The 23,668-nt window shown below is 40.6% G+C and overlaps 2 protein-coding genes across 3 annotated transcripts in view; one reads left to right on the top strand and one right to left on the bottom strand.

Annotated features, from left to right (window-relative positions):
- The window catches only part of LOC101853715 (DNA topoisomerase 2-binding protein 1-A), a 60,514-nt gene extending 50,070 nt beyond the window's left edge, over positions 1-10,444 (bottom strand). The window contains exons 1-5 of one of the 2 annotated variants that reach the window (XM_035971382.1): positions 10,183-10,444; positions 3,439-3,530; positions 2,461-2,606; positions 2,052-2,097; positions 1,448-1,537 (exon numbers count right to left, since the gene is read on the bottom strand). In XM_035971382.1, coding sequence (XP_035827275.1) covers positions 1,448-1,537; positions 2,052-2,097; positions 2,461-2,606; positions 3,439-3,519 — 363 coding nt within the window. In that variant the 5' untranslated portion in view covers positions 3,520-3,530; positions 10,183-10,444. The remainder of the gene's footprint in view (positions 1-1,447; positions 1,538-2,051; positions 2,098-2,460; positions 2,607-3,438; positions 3,531-10,182) is intronic. The other variant, XM_005104569.3, reaches the window with a different exon arrangement.
- A 4,448-nt stretch (positions 10,445-14,892) lies between these two features.
- Positions 14,893-23,668, top strand: part of LOC101853339 (perilipin-2) — a 20,327-nt gene continuing 11,551 nt past the window's right edge. The window contains exons 1-5 of the mRNA XM_005104568.3: positions 14,893-15,201; positions 19,286-19,504; positions 20,227-20,309; positions 22,699-22,797; positions 23,093-23,297. Coding sequence (XP_005104625.1) covers positions 19,306-19,504; positions 20,227-20,309; positions 22,699-22,797; positions 23,093-23,297 — 586 coding nt within the window. The 5' untranslated portion in view covers positions 14,893-15,201; positions 19,286-19,305. The remainder of the gene's footprint in view (positions 15,202-19,285; positions 19,505-20,226; positions 20,310-22,698; positions 22,798-23,092; positions 23,298-23,668) is intronic.

Genomic DNA, 23,668 nt, shown 5'->3' with positions numbered 1-23,668 from the left:
AAGGCAACAAATAATGGACGAGATGACACGACAGTCAGAAATAACATCTAATCTGAAATATATATTTGGTCAAAAAGAATTCAAACAAATTTCTCTTATACAGTAGTCTCCGCCTAAGATCCCACCGCTTACAATCCCGGTTCGCTTAAGATCCCGCTGTTTTAAGAAAACAGAATTTTTACTATGTAAAAGTCACCCCTAAGATCCCGCTCTGATTCACTCTGAAGGTCTACATTCGGCTAAGATCCCGCATTTCAGGTCATAATTTGCGGAACAAAAACCCGGGCGGGACAGCCAATCAACCAAGAGTGAAAAGTTGAGATCAATAAACTGTCAGTCGCGTCAAAGATCAGCCACTATCGTGAATGTGGTCACATACACGTTGTAAAACTCGATGAAGCAATACAATGTTTGCCCCAGACGGGATCACACCGGGGTGTGAACTGACCGACATGTTTGTTTTCCCCGAACATCGCACTCACACCCGAGCTCTCCCCCTAAACTTACATCACTCGCTGGGTGGGCAGGGCCTACACGTTCGCTCCAGGCGGGATCACATCGAACTGTGAACTCTTCCCTGACCATTGCAGAAGTTGTCTCTACTCCCAAATTTGCGAGACAGACTGAATTTTAATTGGTGTGTTCACAACGTAATGGTGTGTAACGACAAAGGTAGTTGGGGGGGGGGACTCGGTCAGAGATGGAAGGCTATACATTTTCGACAGGCAAGGGGGACGGGCAACTGGATACGCGTAGATCTTGAGACTCATGATAAGATAAAAAGTGAAAATGGCACGCCTCATCCCACTATGCACCGTGATAGGTCATCAAGGTTAACCACTCTTTGCTCGCCATACGTCATAAACCCACCAAGCGGTCACGTCAGTTCATTTTAGAGTGGAGGGAGACCATTTTTACCTATTGTGAGCCTTAGCATGGGTCACCATAGATTCTTCCCTGAGTTCGTCGGTTAAGATCCCGGTTCGCCTAAGATCCCGCATTTCCTTTCTCCCGAGCACCGGGATCTTAGGCGGAGACTACTGTATATAAGTAGGCCTATCCTTCTGAACAGCTTAAAATATCAAAACAGCACTATGTGATAAATCACCTCTTCTTTTTTATACAACCTTCTCTTCCTTTTTTGTCAAGCTCCATCATATCTGTCTGAGCTTTTTTAACACAGTATTTTTCATCCCGTCAGTTATGGCCATCCACAGACACCAAAAAGTTCAGAGCCCCTTGAATGAAATTAAGATCTTTTGGTGAGAGAAATTTCTCATTTTTTGGCCCTGAAATTTAGAACTACTTGCCCCAGGGCCTCAGAGAATTTTTAAAAATCCGAATAAGTTTAAGTGATTTCTCAAGACTACAGGTTTAGTTAATCTCACCATTCAGTGTCAATGTGTTCTGCGTTTACAGAAAAAAACCACATAAACTTAAAAGTTACCCGAGCAGCTTTGTCAATGGAAGTACAACAGATCTTGACTCCCTTCATTGCCAAATTGTACACAGGCCCCATTTTGCTTCTTGGAAGCTCCTGAAAAGACAATTCCAGTCAAGCAAATGCAAATAACATGCTACAACTTACATGTGACAAGCAGTTTCCTTTATTCCTTACAAAGGATGCAAACCTCAAATTTCAAATTAATAATAAAAATTTCAATTATAGTAAAAATCATAATTAAAAACATTTAGAGAGAAAGGAAATAAGTGATCTACAGAAATCTTTTATCTCAATATTTAATTTTTTAGTTTGCTAATAAGCACTTGGTTTTTACAACTGTCAACAATTAAGTTGTCTTTCTACTATTTTCAGTTTATCGACATCCAGCATGTTACTGATGTTTGTTTCAGTTCAGAGAAGCACACTGACACGTCGTTTACTGTGGGGACAAAAGCAATATAGCAGACACAAACAATAGGAAAAGAACACAAGTAAGACCTCCAGGGGGCACCCTCCAACCACTGGTACATATTACTGAAAACAGGTAAAAGAAATACAAAATATCTTGTACAGCTTCTTCATGCCTAACCCAAAATTTGATGCTTACTACGCCATGAGCCAGGCAGGACAAAATGCAGCGAGGTCCATAAATTCTGAAACAAAGGAGAACAGTCTCTGTGATAAAAGTCTAAATCAGCACACATATTCAAAACGAGAGATAGCAGTCTATACAGTAGTGATGCAGTTCACAAAGTATTTGTTTTAAAGGAAGAGACCTAGAAGAGGTACTCCAGACATCAAATCAAGACAGCATTCAGATCTTTAGAAAATTCACTTGAACCATTCAATATATCAGACACAACTTGTAAAATATTCTCATTCAGCATTCTACTCTTAAATTTTCGTTTGGTTACAATCCTGCTAAAGTAGGCACACAGAATACTCATTTCAATATTTCTAGACGATATTTTTATTTAGAAATGAGAACTGTAAATTAAAAAACATAACAGACCAACCTGTATCCATGGCGCTTCAAACATTCAAACGCTGGCCCAGAAAATGGATCACATATGTAGATCTGCTTCCCTTTACCATCTACTTTCAAGCACTCTTCTTGAGTGGTCCAGTAAGGTTTGAAATTGTGTGTGCTTTCTTTGAGCCCCTTCAAATTGAGAAAGAACATTTTTTTTTATCCACAATAGCAATACCACTTTGTTTTATAAAATAATATACTGTCTTTGTTCCTCTCTACAGATGCGCCAATCTTTAATACAAGAAGAAAAAGAATATTAAATAAAACGCATTTGAGAAACAATGCAACAAGTTACAAGATTTTGACATCCAAACTTTCCATGAGATGGATTTGACACTTCCCCTAATTCATTTTTTGCCAGATAATATTCACAAGAAAAAAATAGGTGTACTTTCCTGTCAGATGTAAGAGATCACCTGTACTGCTAACAGAGCGCAAAGATGGGAATTATTGCAACATCTTCAGTGAACAGTTCATCTCTATTCCTTTTTTTTTCCTTAAAAAAAAAACACTCTTTCTTCAGTTGACCTAAGAGCATTAGGCATACAAAGAAGAAGCTGTTGACCCTCAAAAATTAAGCAGAGATAAGACATACAACAAAATTTAAGCCTACATATCAAAAAAGCAATGACAGCGCATTTATATTCTCTTTGTTCCCCTGACAAGGTCAGTCATAATTTTGCTTGGGAAATGAATTTACCTTGGTGTAGAGACTATGTCATTATGTAATTCCTTAATGGAAGAGACTACCCTTAAAACAAATGTCCTGATGGAAACCAAATAGTGAAATTACACATTTTATGTGTCTTGTAGGGTATCACGAGCAAAGGAAATGAAAACGTCCTTATTTAAAGAGAACACTGACATCACACGGAACAAAAAAGACAACTGAAATAATTATGAAAACATTAAACACAACTTAAACACAAAATACAAAACAAGGTGTAAGTATGAAAAATACCTCAAAAGCTTCTGATAAAGTAGAGCTGTTCTCCTCATCATCAGAAGGTTTCACAAATATCACTTCAAATTCTTCAGCCATACTGTTGAGTTCTGGAGCAAAATAAAAGTTTATACATGAGCAAAACGTAAAATTTTTAAAACAAAACAAAAATCTTCGTTGACTAGTACTAGTACCCAACTCATGATACATCAGGTATTGAAATTTTTTTCTTCTTCAGCATCCCGCCTGAGCTCAGGGGATGACTGAATGCAAGCACTTCATCATACAATATTACATACAGTGCAGTTTAATTTATTAAATTTTTACATACACATAGGGGTGTTTTATCTAACATATAGATATTTCTTGCCTGACACTACAGGCAACCACGTTCCATTTCGAAGGCATTCCTGATTCCGTCCATTCGGCCGCTGACAGCGGCTCTGAGTTTCTCTGCTGCATCCATTCGACCGCTGTCAGCGGCTCTGAGTTTTTCCGCTGCATCCATTCGACCGCTGTCAGCGGCTCAATGAAATCCGAAAAAAATGTGCACTTTTTAACATAGTTCCTACTTTTTAAGTTGTCGAAAGGAAGAAGAACTTATAAACAAACTTGACCTCAATCTCTGAGCGCCAATATCGATCGAAACTCTGTGAAATTCTTGCAAAAATCGTTGTTTTGTTGTCGCTATGTAGGCTAGATCTAAGGGTAAATAACACGGAGCCTGGTATAAGAAAAAGGCCCTTCAAAGAAAGATATTCAACTAAATTTGTGAAATTCTTGATGAGTGCTGGGGTGATATCGCTACAATTTTGAGTTATTTCCTATGGATTATAAGGACTTGTAGAGCTGAGAATATGCGGTAAGTCGAAATTTTCGAAGATGTGTTGCGCAATTTTTTTTCCTCATTCGTTTTTGTCTGACGGAAAATACAATACAAACAGATCATAGGTCATTGTTATTGATATAAACAGATTCCTCTATTGAATCCCATCACTTTGGTATATGACAATACCTATTAGAGTAACTAAGAGCTTCACAGTAATGCATTAAATAGATGCACCCCAGGTCTAAAACAAAAAGGAAAAATAATTCTGTCCAGAGCCTGAAAAAATCTTGGAAGGAATCAGTTAATACTTATACTAAGACTGACTAGAATAGATAAAAATGAGAATGTTACAGTGGAGTCTTGGAATAAAAACAGCCTGTTGTAGAGTAAACAGCATCGAAGATGCTGCAAGTGAAAATGGAAAAGAAAAACATACTTCTACTTCAGTGAAAGAAGATCATCAAACCAAGGTCTCCTACCTTTTCTAGTATTGGAATTTTGGCTCAGTACATTTTAAACAGCTGGCCACTGATATTATTGACTAGTAATTGGTGTTCTAGAAAATCTCAAACCTAATTACAAATTTTCAGATTATGGGGAAACACGGGGGGGGGGGGGGGGGGGGGACATAATTTGGCTACATATAGGCCTCTTCTATCAATAAAAAGGAAAAATTCATGTAGAACGGATCATATGTAAATGACTATCTGTTAACCTCAGGCTACAGATCGCATTATTACACTGTGCTCACTCATATTCACGATGTGTGAGTATGATGAAAGAGGCATGTGTGTTAGTGTGTGTGTATGTGTGTGTGTGTGTGTGTGTGTGTGTGTGAGTGTGTGTGAGTGTGTGTGAGTGTGCGTGAGCGCGCAAGCACGATAATTTCTTTTACCGTATCTTTCAAGTCTTCTTTTTTTTCCAGTGAAGTTCATATGATTCATATATGAATATATATAGGTCTACTTGGATACATTTATGTAAAGCGCCTGTGTGCACACGGGAGCAGGCACTAGATGTATCTTATAGACAAGGCCTGGCGTGTAAAAATTATTTCTACTTTCATTATTTTTATTTTTTTAAAGTGTGTTAGCAGTCAGCTAGGGGCCAATCTGACAAGCACCACACCAGACAAGCCAGGGAGTGAATAATAAACAGGACACAACAGAGATAGTATAGTACTAGTAAGTCTATAGTATAGATTAGATAAGATAAGATAAGATAAGATAAGATACATCTTTATTGTCCAGATCCTGGCACATTGGTTTGGTGTTCCACCACGAGTACACACACATACACACGCGCACACACACACACACACACACACACACACAAAAAAACACACGTACACACATGCACACACAAGTAGGCTTACAATCACATGCATAATATAAATGAGCAGCAATATAAACAATAATAATCATAAGCTAGATACACACTCAATGTTATTTTGATGCATGCTCTAAGGTCGTAAGTATACTTATACACAAGATGGTTAAGATGGAAGCATTTTGATAGATGATCTAGATCTAGTCATAAATCTATAGTGAATAATGCCAATAGAAAATCCAGAATAGGAGTTTTTAGTTTTAGTAAGAGTTTTACAGCACTTGCAACACAATAAGGTCATACAAGCGCCGGTGACAGAGAGCTGGTGAAGGGGTGTTGCAATCTTCCAGTTCCATTGAATATGGTACTTAAAACCTCCATGAATAAACTGCTTTTGGGAATGCAATGTTTTCGACTATTACAGGCATCACCAAGCTTATACTTATTGGTAAATCAATTCATAAACCAAGTTGGTTAACCTCATCGGGAGCATGTACGAAGGGACAAGTTGCAGGGTTATACATGACGGTCAGGTCACAGACAGCTTTGACATCAAGACCGGTGTGAGACAGGGATGTTTACTATCACATTTCCTCTTTATCTTGGCAATTGACTGGCTGATGCAGGAAACCATCAGAGGACACAGAAACGATATACAGTGGACCCCATGGACATAGTTGGACGATCTGGACTTTGCAGATGACTTGGCGCTTCTGTCACACACTCAGGAACAGAAGCAAGCAAAGACAACAATTTAAACAGCTTATCAGAGTCTGTTGGATTGAGGATTCACTCCGGAAAGTCGAAAGTGCTAAGAATATATGCACTACGAAAGGAGCAGGTCACTGTACAAGGAAATGCACTAGAAGACTTAGAATCCTTCTGCTATCTTGGGAGTACAATTGACAGAGAGGGAGGAAGAGGGGCTGAAATAAAGTCCCGCATTGGAAAGGCACAGACAGCTTTTATATATTTGAAAAGGATTTGGAGGACCAGGGATATCCGAACAAAGCTTAGAATTTTCAACTCAAATGTAAAGTCAGTCTTGTTGTATGGATGTGAGATGTGGAATGCGTCCCAGGCGTGCATAAAGAGGATCCAGGTTTTCTTAAACAAGTGTCTGACTTTTCTGTACATCGATTTCTGTGATTCTTCTCCAGGTTTCACGCGGTCTTCCCCTTGATCTCTTACCCTGTGGGTTCCAATCCAAAACTTTCTTTGTTATGCAGCTGACTGACTTCCTGAGCCTCCCAGAATACAATACTTGTTCCCCCGAGCTGAGCTGCTTCTGTCCAGACTGTATCCAGTGTATTTCGCTGACTCCTAGTATGTGCAGCCTATATTTCTTCCTCTCTTACTACTTGAAGAGAACTCTCACTTCCTTACATGCGACTATACGTAAAACGACGCGGCCATCTTGTGTGATGTCAAACAGGGATACACCTCCAATCACGTGACTACATCTAAATTTATATAGCCGACTGCATGGCACCAAAGATCGTGTGTAAAAAATCTTTGATGGCACGACACTGAGTGCGATATTTTTACAGGAATACCAGTAATGTGATATGATGTGGTGCTCCGATGATGCTGCTGCTTCTCTTCTGCGCATCGTTTATCGCTCCTGGGGGAGGGGGTAATCTTCCAGCGTTTTTACGGCAATTTTCGCACGTTTTATTGTCTTTGCGTTAACTGTGTTTCAAATTCAAGAATCACTAGATTCTACCGGAATTCCGAAATGTTATTATATTAACATTACACCAGAAACCTTATAACCAATCAGTAGAGCATGGCTGACGGGCTGTTGTTAGCCGTAAGTGTGAAATTATACTGTGCGAAACACATTGATACAGATAAAATACATCAAGCCACTGACCCAACATGTCGTTCCATTCAGTATCTCTACTACACGATCTTTGGTATCTCCGAGGCCTTCTAAAAATAGTCTGTGGGTATCTCACAGATGACATCACATTACTAAAATAAGCCTCCAATCAGACAGGGGCGTCGTTCTATGTTTAGCCGCATGTCTCTTCCTTCCAACTAGATCGAGACTAAGGAAGTGGCTATCCTCACCCCGGGTGGGAATAAAAATATGATCGACCTCTCACCCCGGGTGGGACTTGCCAGCGTTAGCTATTCTCACCTTGTGTGAAATAAGATTTGTTTTTTCTAACTTCGCAATACTGTCTATCCGTGTGGATGATCAAATAGACAAAATACAGAAAAAATTACATTATTTATAATAGCACATTAAAGTACGCTAATTTGGTCGTCTACCAAGATGCTCTACGGCTATTTCACTTTTCGAATCGAGCCGAACTATGCGGGTCGCCATATTGTTTTGCCCGGAAGTTCTCGCAAGATCTACTCCTTCTCTCTTTCTTCTTTCTTTCTGAATACTGTCTATCGGTGTGGACGATCAAATTGACAAAAACAAAGATAAAAATTGATGTAAAAACACAAATAGTAAATTAATTAATTTGGTCGTCTACAAAGATGCTACTACTGTTATTTCACTTTTCGAATCGAGCCGAACTACGCAGGTCGTCATTTTGTTTCACCCGGAAGTTCTCATGCTACTCCTCTCTCTCTCTATGACCATGTGTCTCTCTCTCTCTTTCTCCCATTCTCTCTCACTGCTTAGACAAAATTGCACGCTTTCAACACAAGAGCGCTGGAACTTTTGTTTACTGTGAACGCTACACTGGTTGGCCTATTCACTATCATGATGATGGCACACTGGGTAAGAATAGCCAAAAGGCTCGCCTGCTTTAGAGGTGACCTAGATCTAGATTCTAGATCTAGTCTAGATATCTAGATCTAGATCCTAGACTAAAAAAGTAAAACCACTAATTAATCACTACTCGATCTAGATATCTAGATCTAGATCTATATATTAGATCTAGATCTAGATCTATACCCTAGGTCTAGATATCTAATCTAGATCTAACTTTTTAAAAGGCTAAAAGGCCACCTCTATTCTCACCCGGGGTGAGAATAGCGCAGGCGAGTCTTTTGGCTATTCTCACCCGATGGGCGTTCACCGTTATAGCCTATATACGGTCCGTAGCCTATATCTAGGCCAATCAATTTTGCGTTCACCCTAAACCACAGAATTCTACACTGTGATAACAGAAAAATTGTAGAATTCTGTGCCGTGAACAAACGTTCCATTACTACTGTGGAGAGAGAAAGAGAGAGAGAGAGGAGTAGCGCGAGAACTTCCGGACAAAAATGGCGACCCGCGTAGTTCGGCTCGATTCGAAAAGTTAAATAGCCGTAGCATCTTTGTATACGACCAAATTAATTTACTTTTACTTTTGTGTTTTAACATCATTTTTTAACTTTGATTTGGTCAATTTGATCGTCCACACCGATAGACAGTAGCCTATTCAAAAAGAGACAGAGAGAGAAGAGGGGAGGAGTAGATCTTGCGAGAACTTCCGGGCAAAACAAAATGGCGACCCCCGTAGTTCGGCTCGATTCGAAAAGTGAAATAGCCATAGCATCTTTGTAGTCGATACAATTAGCTTACTTTTTTGTGCTAAAACGTAATCTTTTCTTTGCCTTTATCCATTTGATCATCCACATTGATTGATAGAAAGTATTCCGAAATTAGGAAACACAGGTTTTGTTTTACACCGGGTGAGAATAGCCTACGGCCTACGGTGGCAAGTCTCACCCGGGGTGAGAGGTCGATCGTATTCTATTCTCACCCCGGAGCCACTTCCTTTTAAAAAGGGCCACCTCTATTCTCACCCGGGGTGAGAATAGTGCAGGCGAGTCTTTTGGCTATTCTCACCCGGTGCACGTTCATCGTTATAGCCCAGATCTAGGCCAACAAATTTTGCGTTCACCCTAAACCACAGAATTCTACACTGTGATTATAACAGAAAAATTGTAGAATTCTGTGCTGTGAACAAACGTTCCATTACAACTGTACTTGTAGCCTAGATCTACTAAAAGCGTACAATTTTGTCTGTGGGCAGTGGAGAGAGAGAGAGTGAGAGAGAGAAAGAGAGAGAACAAAACAAAATGGTGACCCGCGTAGTTCGGCTCGATTCGAAAAGTTAAATAGCCGTGCCGTAGCATCTTTGTAGACAACCAAATTAATTTACTTTTGTGTTTTAACATCATTTTTTAACTTTGTTATGGTCAATTTGATCGTCCACACCGATAGACAGTATTCAGAAAGAGACAGAGAGAGAGAGAAGAGGGGAGGAGTAGATCTTGCGAGAACTTCCGGGCGGGTGAGAATAGCCACTTTCTTTAATTTAAAAAGCCTGATACTGATTCACTGATTCATCAAAATCAATGATCCATTGTTTGGAATTGGAAGATTTGGCTGTCAATAAATTGATTGGAGAGGAGTGTCAGTTTCAGTCAACAGTCAGAGTCAGTCAGTGGGTTCTTTTGACAGTCAGTAGAAGATCTAAAAGTAGGAAATAAATAAAAGTCAGCAGTCAGCAGTAAAGTAGCCTCTCTAACTCTAAAAACAGCAGTCAAAGTAGGAAACTTACTTGGGCTGGGGCAACAACAACTCTTCATTAATCTATTATAACTGCTAAGTGGCCCCTCTTGTGTGGCTTTGAAATACTTACTTGATGACAATTTCGTTGCTCTGTATATTTCTAAAGGGGGGAAAGGGCCGAATGAGATATTTTTGCCAAAATAAGCATTATGAAAAGAGACAATTTTGTGTTCTTCGAGAAACTAGAATCCTTTGCAAGTGGCGCCTGTGCCAACTTCCTGTTTTGATTCTTTTTTTAGCTCGCGATATGCCAGATTGCGTTTACTTCACAAAAGAGCTCAAAAGTCTGTGTTTATTACACATTGATATGCATTTAAGTCCAAGTTGATGTATGCTACTTTTTTTATGATGACAGAACTAGAGCCTATTAGGTGTACATTTTAATTACATGCAAAATTGATGGCAAGCATACTACAGCAATGAAATATAGATAAGCATGAGCTAAAGTTAGCTTCAATGAAACGGATGAATTCAGAAAAACAGAAATATTTCAATGATAACCAAAATAAGGGTTTTACAATATTATTTATAAGGTTGTCAGTTGTCAGTCACCCCTTTCTTCTTTTCGGCTGTGACTGTGAATGCCGGACAGTGAACTTAAATTATCTCTCAGTATAAAAAAAAAGGAATTATGCAAAATGAGCTTAGCCCAAGGACCTTAGGCCTAGAATAACTTATTTATAAACCTCCTTGGCACGTAAAATAACATTTCTACACGGGATATCTGCATCAAAGTGGGTTAATCCGTTATGCCATCTAAATCTGACCTGGTAGCAGTTTCGAAGTACAGGTACGGGAACAATTTCAAAGAAAAAAGTACAGTGGAACTCGGATTCAACGAGGTCGCCGGGACTGACCTAAAATCTCGTTGAATCCGAGTGTTCGTTATAGCAAACATGAGGTTGTGCAGATAATTACAGGCACTATAAGCAAGTAATGTAAAAAAGAGACGTCACAAGTAGTGCATGAAATGTCTGCAGTCTGCATATTATTATGAGCAGTGGGAAAAAGACCCGATTCGTCCAAATGCACACGCCACAGTCATTTCGATGGTGTTACCAAAAAGTTGCGTTGCTGTGTAGCCTAGAGCCTAACGTAAAGCAACTTTTGATTCCATAGACCAGTGGACAATTCATTATATAGATCTACGTCAAGACTAGTTTATCAATGTAATAGTGATCAGTTGCCGAGAAGGAAAAAAAGACTGTGACGCCTTTGTATCTGCGACGTTCAACGCCCGGACCGCTAGTGCCCCCTCCCCCCCGACACGCACACACAGCCACACGTGTGCAGGCTGCCCATCCGACCCAACCCCAAAACACCTCAGAGTAGACACGTGCGCTGGTTGACAACGCTTGTGTTGGTAGGAAAAGAGACCGCTGATTTGTCGTATGCAAGAGTTTCAAGTGATGTGTCTATCGAAAACCATTTCTATAGTGGTTGACCCCCCCCCCCCCCCCCCCACCCCTAGCCCCTCCCACAAATGAACTGACCACTTACGAACCATGTTATGTGAGATTAGTGGCCCTTCTGTTTACATAGTCGATAACGATGGACGTCAACATAAACTTGCGATAGAAGTGTCGCTCGTTCGCCGAATAGTGGCTGCCCATTCGTTTGTTTACTCTCACATCCTTTAAAAAAAATTTGCTCACCACCTCCCGGGGCATTTCTTTTCAAACACTCACAGACTCAACAGGTGTTTTTACACGCCCCCATTGACACAATTTATACCATTTAGAATAAATTAGAAGGCGAGCTTCAACCCAGCCTGTCGGGGCCAAACCAGGCTGAGAGGCCACAACATCCCTGAAGAATGACCAAGATTCTCAATAAAAATTCTTCCCACTCGGAAATAGAGCACGGGTCTCCTGCGTGCGACAGCGAAGCGCACCGCTACTCTACAGACACCAGTAGAACCGCCTTAATGGACACATAATACGTATATTGCTCTAATATAATAGGTCTATACTGTTGAATACAAATAACATCACAAGACGAGACAGGCAGAGAAATGAAGAAGTAAGAGCAGTTATCGGCACTGAGTCCTGCCTGCGTTACGTAGAAAGACAGATGATAAAATGGTTTGGCCACCTGTTACGCATGTCACCTGACCAGCCTGCCTTGAGACCCTACAACACCAAGAACTCAGGCTATAAAGGAAGAGGAAGGCCACGCAAAATAGGTGGATCGAGGGTGTCGAAGAAACCCAAAAAAACCCCATAAAATCACTACTGAAAGAGCTGCAGAGCTGGCCTACCATAGAAAACTGCATCTCCCCTCGACGCTTAACGGCAACAGAGGATGAAAAAGTACAAGTAAAAGTAAAGTATACAGTTGAATTAGAAACTTTCCATTTGAAAAAAAAAGCATGAACATGTAGACCTATTGTGATTATTATTAACATAGAAAAACGAAACCTGACACAAACAAGATTTCAAAGTATTTTTAAAAAAGTGTATAACCTTTTGTTTCTTGGTCATGGTTCATTATGGTGAATATACGATGGTGTTTGAACACAAATTAATACCCATTGGTTTCACGCCAGCAACCGGTATGGCCGCCCCTTGCAGTGATGCAGAATTGGTATTTTATGCGCGATGATCGAGTTTGTGTTTGTATTTACAGTTCTGGTACGAGTAGGTTCCACCTTTGCACCAGTGCTTGTCCCATTCGTTGTAGGCCTACAGTGTTTGTGTCGTTTCAGGTGCTCACTCTTCAGCCTAAGCGATCCCATGGGTGCTCTATGAGTTACGTGTTTTCTGAGTCGGCTAGCCATGGCGAAACATTCACATTTTGCTGCTATAGACACTGCATGTCAACACGGGGTGAGTACTGTCTTGCTGGGATGTATGCATTCGTCTATGCGTTTTGAGAGAAGGGAAACACGTACACCCGTAGAAAATTCAGGTACTCATTTACATTTACTGTAGCGTTGAAATTGTACAGCTGGGTTCTGAGGATGAAAAATATTCTACCCCACACAATAACACTGCCACAGCCCCATCTATTTCATGTAAGAAGTAATCTGCTGGTCTTCTTCTTGACGTCTCCAAACTATCGTGCGGCCGTCAGTGTGACTCAAGCAAAAGATCTCCATTCCAATTCCAATGGTGAGCAGGATGTCGAATGTGATGGTTTGCCCAGCTCAAGAGTAACGGTCATTGGAAAGGTGGCAAACGTTGACCATTACAGGGCCGCCTTGGCCGAAGTAGGAACGCTCGCTGCTGTCGTATCGTCCTACTAACTGTCGCTTGTAACTCTTTCCAGTGTCAGTATAAAATCAAACGGTCAGAGCAGGTCGTTGTTGGAAAGCTATCCCAAACTCTTTTGGAGAGTAGTGACCGGTGGACTGCCTCGTCTTGATCTCTATCTGAAGATTGCGTTAATATTTTATATTTTTGAAGAGCTCACAAGAATGATACAATGCCAGGTATCAAACCCAAAGTTCACATAGATCTAGTACGTTTAATTTATTTCATATTTTTAAAAAAATCACCACCGTCTTTATTCTTTTACTCACTTCAAGGAACATTCATATTTTCAAAAGTGTAAAAATATTTTTAACAAAATAAAAAAAAATAAAAATTTAATGTATGAAACTGAAGAGCCCAAAAGAAAGATACCAAGCCAGGTATCAAACTCACGATTAATCTTAAGATTGCGCAGATCGGTAAATTGCGTGGAACATATACATACACAAGCAGACAATAAAAGCTGATTAATACTCGATCTTATAATAAACAGACGAACAGAGACAGATACACGAAAACACATCGAGAGACGGACGAACAGACACAAATTCACACAAACATGTTGAGGCACGAATTAAAGCACACACACACACACACACGTATGCACACACACACACGCGCACACACATACACTGACATACATACGCACGACACACGCACATACAGACCGACACACACACTCTCTCTCTCTCTCTCTCTCTCACACACACACACACACACACACACACACACACACACACACACACACACACAGAGACAGCCCCGAACTTTTCAGTAACGGTCCTCGACCTTCTAGATCTAGATCTATAAACAACAACAACAAACAAACAAAAACAACCATAACAAATAAAACGTTTCAGTTTCAATTAATGAGCTTTACGGCAGTCCTGAACCCCAGCGACCATCTTCGGTTGGTAGGCTACATCATGAGAATCATAATCATAATTATGGTTTGTTTACTTTATATTTCCCCCTGTATTATACCATACCAGACGTCCACGTGTCTAAGACTAGATCTAAGATCAACACGTTTTTTCGACCATGGGTGGGTGGCTGTCTTGGACAATTTCGATTGTTTTATGACACGTTGGACAGATTTAATTCATAATTTTATGGTTCACTGACTTGGGTGAAGCGTAGGGTGTTGCATAATTTTTGTTTTGTATTGCGCGTAAGAACACATCGACCTTGCGTCAGGTGTCACATCGCCTCAAGGAATTACTGTAACCTCCTTGTTGATCTACCGCCTTTATCAAGGGTATCAGTATCACCCCCTCCCGTCAGGTTATGATATTTATATAGATCAATCCAAACCAGAATGGAGTTCGGAGGGAAATTAAAAGCGAGGTATTTATAATGACAAGGCTCAAAGAGATAATTTCCCCTCTTTGATGAAGCCTCATTACAAAAGTTCTCATGGTGGGCGGGCCCAGACAGGCGGTGTTCTGCTTTTTAGGCTGTTGGGCCTACAAACTTGGCCTTAAAAAACAAACGCACAGCTGTGAGTCATGATCACGGTTGGACTTTGAACCCTACGTCATCAACAAGGCTTTGCTGACGGATAGGCCTACGGTGTTTTTGTCGGCGCTGAATTGCGTGACAATTAGGGCGAGTGACAGTATCAGTTTTCATTTGGCAGTTAGCTGTAGAGCATCTTGTTGTTCTCTTCGGTACACTTTCCGAGTTTTATTGGGTTCTTTTATCTATTGCTTGTATTTGATTCGACGCGTTTGTGACAAGCACATAGAAATCTAGATCTACACTTGGCTTGGATCTCTCTAACTGTTGGAATCTCTGCGTTTTGGGAGACGCCCGCGGTATCTCTCGTTTACGAGGTAGGTTTTAGGTTACGAAAAGTCAATATTAGATCTCCAGTCTAGAATCTAATGTTATTCATAAGGCCTAAAAAAAGGTGGAACTATGGCTAAGATTGAAGAATACGTGCGAACCAGCGGACTGATTTTGCCTGCTCTCTCAACTTCAACGTTAGAGGAATTCAAGATTTTCCCCAGTTTTTATGATCTCTCTCAATGGAGAATCTCGACCAGTAGATCTATTCATTCAATCATTCATTAATTCATTAGAAATTTGTCCCGAGGGAGACCCCCCTGAAACACCCCCCCTCCACCTCAACCACCCGCCCCACCCTCCCCACTTTCTCGCGCTTTAATGTGTGTATAGATCACGAGTGGTCCCGAAATATGATCCTTGAGACAACACCAGGACTGGAGTCTCCTAATTGATATTATTTCAGTACAATTTGTATTTTTACTTTTAGGCCTAGATATCTAGATAGATCTAAAAATCTAGATCTAGAATCTAGATCTATGGTTTCTTTTTAGTTTTATTATTTTAAGGGAGTTCGTTTTTTACATTTTCTGTTGCCCAACTTACAATACACTACAGACTTTAAATTATGGCCACCTCTATTCTCACCCGGAGTGAGAATAGTGCAGGCGAGTCTTGTGGCTATTCTCACCCGGTGCGCGTTCACCAAATTTTGCGTTCACCCTAAACCACAGAATTCTACACTGTGATAACAGAAAAATTGAAGAATTCTGTGCCGTGAACAAACGTTCCATTACAACTGTAGCCTACTAAAAGCGTACAATTTTGTCTGTGGGCAGTGGAGAGAGAGAGAGAGAAAGAGAGAGAGGAGTAGCGCGAGAATTTCCGGGCAAAACAAAATGACGACCCGCGTAGTTCGGCTCGATTCGAAAAGTTAAATAGCCGTAGCGTCTTTGTAGACAACCTAATTAATTTACTTTTGTGTTTTAACATCATTTTTTAACTTTGTTTTGGTCAATTTGATCGTCCACATCGATAGACAGTATTCAGAAAGAGACAGAGAGAGAGAGAAGAGGGGAGGAGTTGATCTTGCGAGAACTTCCGGGCGGGTGAGAATAGCCACTTTCTTAAATTATTTTTTAGCATGTCATGTAGGCAGGCCTATTAAAGGCAATTGAATTGCCATTGCCGTTATTGCTTCTAAACTCCTGCACTGTCCATCAGGAATAATTAAATCTAGATCTTTACCGAACGCCGAAAGAAACGCAAGTAAGCAACAAAAGAAATGCATGTATTTCTGGTGGAGAAAAGGTTATTTTTATTGAAATTGTTTAACAGTTGTGTGATTTTTTAAGATGTTTTTATGTTCGAAAAATGTGATTTTCAGTCAGCATGGACGAACATCTTCGGTTGGTATTTTTTTATCGACTCATTTATGTCACACAGTAATCTTAAAAACAGGGATGCACAAAACATGCATTATAGTCCATTTGGCACAGTTCAATATAGTTGAACTTGTGTAAGAAGGAATCGCAAGGGAGTCAGAAAGAAAATTCCGTCTTAGACATTTTTCGTCTTAGACAGGGGAATTTAGGGGGAGATGGAGAGGGGGGGGGGTTCAAAGGGCCAGCTGGTGGGGTCAGAGATCGCTTGTCTGATCCTCAAGCAGTGGTCAAAACTTGACTTCTCTCTTCTCGCACTTGCTATCCTGTCTGATAATATGACTTTTTATTAAATCCAATTACCACCAGTGCTTGCTTTTCATAGGACCACTGTTTGACCTATTAAAAACAGAAACGTTTGAACATCTCCTTTGCTTCTACCCATCAGTGTTACAAGCACAGTCAACCAATGCCACCCCTCACTGTCATCATGTAGCAACCATTCGAGAAACTCTTTTCCGGGCTGTCGGTACGATCCGGGCAGCAGGCATTGGTCAATCTAATTTCACACCTCTCTGGCTTCTGGCTACCCAGGAAAGTTTCCGTAGTGGCTGGCTACTCAAGCACTCTCACGGGCAGTCGTGAGATTTCACACCCACACCACCCTGATCATCTGCATGGCTCAGGGCTCACATGATGGGGTAACATTTATCCCCAAATTGCACCCCCACTCCCTTTCCTCGCCCAACGGCATGGCCATGGCGTTAAGTTTAGAGCCGGCGGAACCAAGTTTTGTTTCAAATCAGGGCAAAGTATTTTCTGTCTTCTGACAGGTGATACCCTTGGAAGGGAGCGGATTTTTCTTTCCGTTTCCGCGTTGGACAGGTTTCCATTTTATACAGGTAATTAAAGAGGGATATCAAGGGGGGAGCGTGGAGATTCCGTTAAGACAGGTTTCCGTTTTTATACAGGTTTCCGTAAGGCAGGTTGGACTGTATCTTGTTTGCCCTCCTTGGGCATCAACAACAGCTCGACACCTTCTGGGCATAGAGTTCATCAGTCTGTTGACGGTAGCCAGCTAGATGTTGCCCCACGCCTGTTGAATGTTCTGCAAACTTATGTGCCACAGTGAATGTTGTTTAGTTGTCGCTGGCGATGGTCCCATAAGTATTGCATTTGGTCAAGGTCAGGGCGGAGTGCTGGTCATTGGAACACTCTAATGTTGTTCTGCTGCAGGAATGCCACAGTTGCCTGTACAGTGTGCGGGCGCGCGTTGTCGTGCTGGAACACCAAGTGGTGGTATTGCTGGACGTAGGGGAGGACAGCTGGCCTAAGCACCATGTTGATGTAACATTGGGCATTAATTCCATTTCCACGCCCGCGTCCGAGGTTTCGGAAGACGACAGGGCCGACCAGGTGATTCAGTCCAATGGCATCCCAAGTGATGACACTAAGGCCACCCTAGGCGTTGACTTCCATCATGTTGAGGTCTGTGTAGAGTTCACCGTTCCTCCTCCAGATTCTGACTCTTCCATTCGCGTTGCTGATGCAGAATCGACTCTTGTCACAGAAGAGAATGTTTCTCTATTGCCTCCATGTCCAATGAAGCCGATGCTGGGCCCAGGCTAACCTCTGTTGTCTGTGGCGGATAGTGAGGGCTGGGCCGACGGCACCAGAGTCCTCGGGTCTGAAGTCGCCGATGCATGGTCTGGCCGGATATCGTTCGTCCATGGCTTCCAATTGTCCCCCTTGCTGTTTTGGTATAATCGGTTGATCTTGGCGTGCAGATGTGACCCATAGTCTTCCGCTTCAGGCCAAGTCTTGGGTGCTGCCAGTTGTTTGAAAATGTGTCCACAGCCTACAAACTGTTGAAAGGGATACATGAAATGCGATAGCGACGTCAGTACGGCTGTCCCCAGCTTGTAAACGTCCAATGGCTCTCTCTCGATCTGCAGCGCTCAGTCGTGGCATCGTCTTGGCGGTCAACTGCTTCATTGGCCAAAGCATAGCGGTGTGTCTTTTTATACCCTGATATGCCATGAACACTACTCACAAAAAAAATTCACTTACCTCTGTTTTCAATCACACGGGGCTAAAAGCACAAACTTTTTATTGACCGACTTTCGTGAGCTTAAGGTGAGTACTTTTTACTCAGCACACACAGACTACACTCAGGAGACCTAAACACCTTAGGGGCGTGTACTAATTTTTATCTGAAAAATATCTTTCAATATATTTTAGGGTGAAAAGCGACCAACCTAATGACTTGCGTTTCTTTGGGTGTTCAGTATATTATCTTTTACTTTTTGTGACAGCATTTTAAAGCAGGCCAAAACACATGAAAGGGGGCGAAGCTTGGCTAGACATGTCATGATAAAGTATAAAATAAGGAAAAGAGTTGACATGGGTAACTGCGAGGCAGTCTTTTTTTGTAATATTATTATGAGCAGTTTAATTGCACTTTTTGACAGAGGCAAATACCACAGCCAAAGAATAAATGCCTTTCCAATGGATCAGGGGTCCATCTCTATTATTGTATTGAAAGGTGAAACGTGTGAAATTATCAATTTATAAAATGAAAAAAAAACGACATCAAAATGTCTCCTAAATTGCACTTTAGCAAGGTTAGAAATACAATATTTCTAAATCTCAGAAAAGCCTGCCATGGTTTTTCTGCCTGTATAGGTTTTGAGTACAGTTATTGATTAAGTTAACATGAAATATGGGAGTACTTATGTTCTATTTCCAGAAAAAACATACTGTGCCAGAATGCCTATGGAGGAAACTTTCGTTAATCGTTTGGGAGAAATTCCAGTCCTCAATGATAGTTGGACTACAGCATGGGGATGCTATGCTCGCATCAAAGACATGAATCGTGTCACCAAGTTCACGCTGGAGACTGCAGAGTCCAGTGTGAAGACGGCTGCAAAGATGTCTGCTCCAGTGGTGACTCGTTGTCAGCCCCAGAGTAAGTTGTTTCACAGAGAGATGTATTATTTAACTCTTGGCTTCCTTTAAGCTCCAAAAGATCAGCCAAATTTACACTCAGAAGTATAGTATTCCATAATGGTAAAATGATTGGAAAGAATGCATCTGACTCGCAGTTTAATATTTGTTTTTAATACTTACACTTTTTACTTTCAATATTTTCAAGGAGAGTATCTGAGGAGAGTAGTTCAACCAGGAGAAAGTATTTTGTATTTCAGAAAACTGTTGTAAAATCTTTTTCAATTTTACTATTACTTTGTAATTGTAATTCTTTACAGTTATGTGTTTGGGTGAAATTTGTTATAACTCTTCTCTGTGAAATAGTCTGATTCTTCAATTTAAATTTGAAATTGTATATTTATAAGTTTAATGCCCCTTGCAATGCTGTAAGGCTATTAAGTTGCAGGACCTCCAAATTTAATGCCCCATCTCCAATAGAAGTGATGGGACCTAGCCAAGTGAAAAAAAGTCCTGTAAAGTGCCTTTCCCAAGAACTGAACATTGGACAGATCGGAACTTTGAATTTCCTAAACCAGTGCCAATCTTACGATTATGAATCTAGTAGCTTAACCACCAGACTACTGATTCCAGTCTGATTAAGATGCTCATTATAGCTACTTGATTTTCAGAATCATTGTTGTTACTATTGTAGTCATTCACGGTTAATTTTAATTAATATTCTCTTATTTTTTTCTATTCCAGTTGAAACTCTCAACTCATTTGCTTGTACCAAACTGGATGAGCTTGAAAATAAATATCCTAGCATAATGCTTCCATCTGAAGAGGTAAGACACATACAATCGAAATTGTCCAAGATGGCCACCCATTGTCAAGGAGAAAAGTGGTTGTCTTAGACAGGTGGACATCTTGGATAGTTCACTATAAATTTATTTTAAAAATGCCAGGGGGGAAATGGGAAGTGGTCAGGGGCGGCTCGTGGGTCTCAAAAGTGGGCGTGCACAATTAAGCTATCGCAGATTGAAGATAGTCAAGGGCATAGTAAATGGGATGGTGTATAATTTTAATATCTTTGGGTTGGTGAGGATATTATAATGCTTTTACTTTTATTCTTTTTCTTTGTCGCTTTGATTCCTAAAGCTACATATTTTTGTTGTTGTTACCTAAAAATCAATTCCGTTCATCTTGCATTGTAATAACACTTTCACCACTCCACTAAAACACCATTCAACCGCACAACTCAACAGATGTTGAATTAACTCTGCGCTCACCTCATTTATGTTTGACAAGTTCATGGTCACAGAGTCGGTGCAAGACCTAAATTTAAAAATAGTGGCAAGACAATGAAGTAATCACAATTCATTTGAGCACTCCGCTGGATTGCCCTGGGGCTCACATTTTATGGGCATATAGTGAACAGTCTGAGATTGTGTTTATTTTGGCACTGCTTACTGTGGGCTTTGTTTCGACAAGAGCACATTTAAGATGTGCCATCTTATTAATATTAGTTAACGTACACCGCCAAACTCGCCTCAAGTGTTGTCATGGCTTGGGTTAACCCAACGAGCTATTTATAGGTCAGACTACCACTGCTAAACGACATGTTTAGTTAAAGCGCTTAGACTTTGGCATGGCATAGTTATAGTAGATGTTTTACAGTGCTAAAGGCACAGTAATGGTTGTTAAGGCGCCAGCGAGGACCTTGTATTGATAAATATTTGGGTAATACTTGTTGCGGGCTTCTTTTATTTTCTGTTTGTAAGTGCTTTGCAAAATAGAATATTAAAAAAGTTTGGGCGGTACTGCTCGACCGTGCTCTATGGACGAACCGTCCCTGGAAGTGGTCGTTTGTGCAAGTAATTGTCTTGGACAAGTGGCCTTTAGAGCAGATTTGACTGTTGTATCATGTATACTCTGTTTTACTAATCTAAGTTAGATTTAATATCATGATACTCTTTATTTTACACTGGTTTCGGTTGTTTTTTTTCCTAATTTGTTTTTTTAATGCTTAGAATTGACTATGTTTTGGTGAACTTTTAATCTAGGAATGGTTTGTCCAACTTCTGTAGTCTTATTAGCTCCTCTCAAATACTCATTGCCAGGGGCGAAGCGTCTATATAATCAAATAATCACTGCTTCCCTTTCTAATTTTGAAACATTGTCGCTGTCAAATTCATCCTTAAACGTAAACCTCATAAATTAAATGTCAAAAGACGTTCGTAATCAACAAATAAAGTGAGGCTGGAATAGAGTTGAAGGGAACATGTGCATGGCAGTCAAAGCTGTTTCATTGCCACATATACCCTGTTCACCCCTTTGGGGCCACAGTTAAAATCAATCACCAGCCCTGATTAAGTAAGCTAACTAACACTGGTCGAGTCTACCTCACAAATGTGAGGGGAACTAACTCTTAATAATCTCTTGACTGCTGCCTGTGCTTGTTTTTTTTCCTCGACTTTTTACCGTCCTATAATCAGATCGTGACCTCGATTATGACACCAGCTCCTGGCCGCGAAAGGCTAACAAAAACAGCCAAATGTGAAATTTAAAAAATAATAATTGTCATGTTCTACCAAAGAGTTAGACTCACTGGTAGATCTATAACATATAGATCTAGTACTGAAATCTCTGCTTCTTTGCTTTATGTTTATGTATTCACATCTAAAGTTAAGTTTAATTTTAGTGGGAACTGATATTTAATAAGATACTTTCCCGATTATTTTGGCGGTTGAACATACAATATGAATTCCGGATTTGTTTTCATTCACAACTCAGAGTCGCCGCCTCGAGTAAGATTCTTGTGTGATATCTACAGGCCCTATCTGGTCCCATTTCACTTTGATTACCCTGTCAAACAAGTCAGCCTTCGCCCCTGCTCATTGCTGCTTGCTCTTCTCCTTTTAATAGTGGTCTGAAAGGGTGTCCTTTGTGCATGGCTAAATTGGGCTTCAAAGTTTCAATAAAGAAAGTTGAGCCTGAATTGAATGTCAGATGTTAGCTTTAGCTAGTATTTTTTTGTTTGTATTTTACGTTTCACTGATGGCCGGTTGGTAGAGACTTGAGATTTTATTCTGTCTACTATTTTTCTTTGTTTTTATTGTCCTTATCTGCATCCTTGTGAAATGTTTCCTTCCTTCTCAGATGTTAAGAAAATTATTGTTTTTCTCAAGACAATGCTATTGCTTGCCACACACTGCACTTAAAAAATATTCACAGGTGAAAGATGCTTGTCTGGAATATGTACAACCAGTGCTTGGTTGTGTGAAGCCAGTAGTGAGCTGTGTTCAAGGTGTGGTGGATGACAGCAAGAGAAAAGTATGTCGCTGTTTGTATGAAAACTCAACTTTTTGTTAAATTGATGTCATGAAACACCATATTATGCTAGTTTTTTTTCTGTTATACTTTTCTTCAATTGGAAAAAAGTACTTGTTTGTGTACATAATTTCATACTTATTTTTATGAATTCTCAAAGCAATATATGTGTACTACTGATTTTTGTTAGCCATTCTCATAAGATCATTAACTCATGCTTAGTGAATTCTTTATCATTTTGATTTAGAGGGCACTGCAAATGTTCTCTTTACAGTAGTTTTTCTCTGTTTGTATATAGGTAAACTACATCACGTCTCAAGGCACCCGACTTGTTGTGGGAGCTCGTGACCTTGGTGTGGGCACCGTGACAGGGGCTGTGAATATGACCCTGGCCTCGCCCCCAGGGCGCCTGGCAACCCGCACTTTCGATGGCGCACTGACCATTGCAGATGGACTGGTGGACAAATATATTCCTGAAATTATTGAGGCTGAGCAGGAAATTGGTGAGTTTGTGTGAATACAGTAGTCTCCGCCTAAACGCACGCCATACAAAAGCACGCTCTGCTCAAACGCCCGCTTTCGTCATCTGACGAGTTTTTTACTATATAATTAAGACGTACAAACGCATGGTCACTCCCTCTAAACGTACGCTCCGATCTGCGAAATACGCAGACAGTTAAAGCTTGACAAAGGGATATTTTCACTACAACCTGCAGAGCCTGCGTTAGTAAGACAAGCTTAGAAAATTGGTGAGCGTGCCCCTCTTGCCGAACAAAGAGAGTGATGGACAGCGTTTTCACATCCAACTTTCCACTGACACATAGATCTAGATCTAGAGATCTAGGACTGGTCAGTGAAAAGTTTGGGGGGGGGG

The sequence above is a fragment of the Aplysia californica genome, unplaced genomic scaffold (assembly GCF_000002075.1).
Source record: "Aplysia californica isolate F4 #8 unplaced genomic scaffold, AplCal3.0 scaffold00425, whole genome shotgun sequence".
NCBI lineage: Eukaryota > Metazoa > Mollusca > Gastropoda > Aplysiida > Aplysiidae > Aplysia > Aplysia californica.
This window is presented reverse-complemented; position numbering and strand designations above follow the sequence as displayed.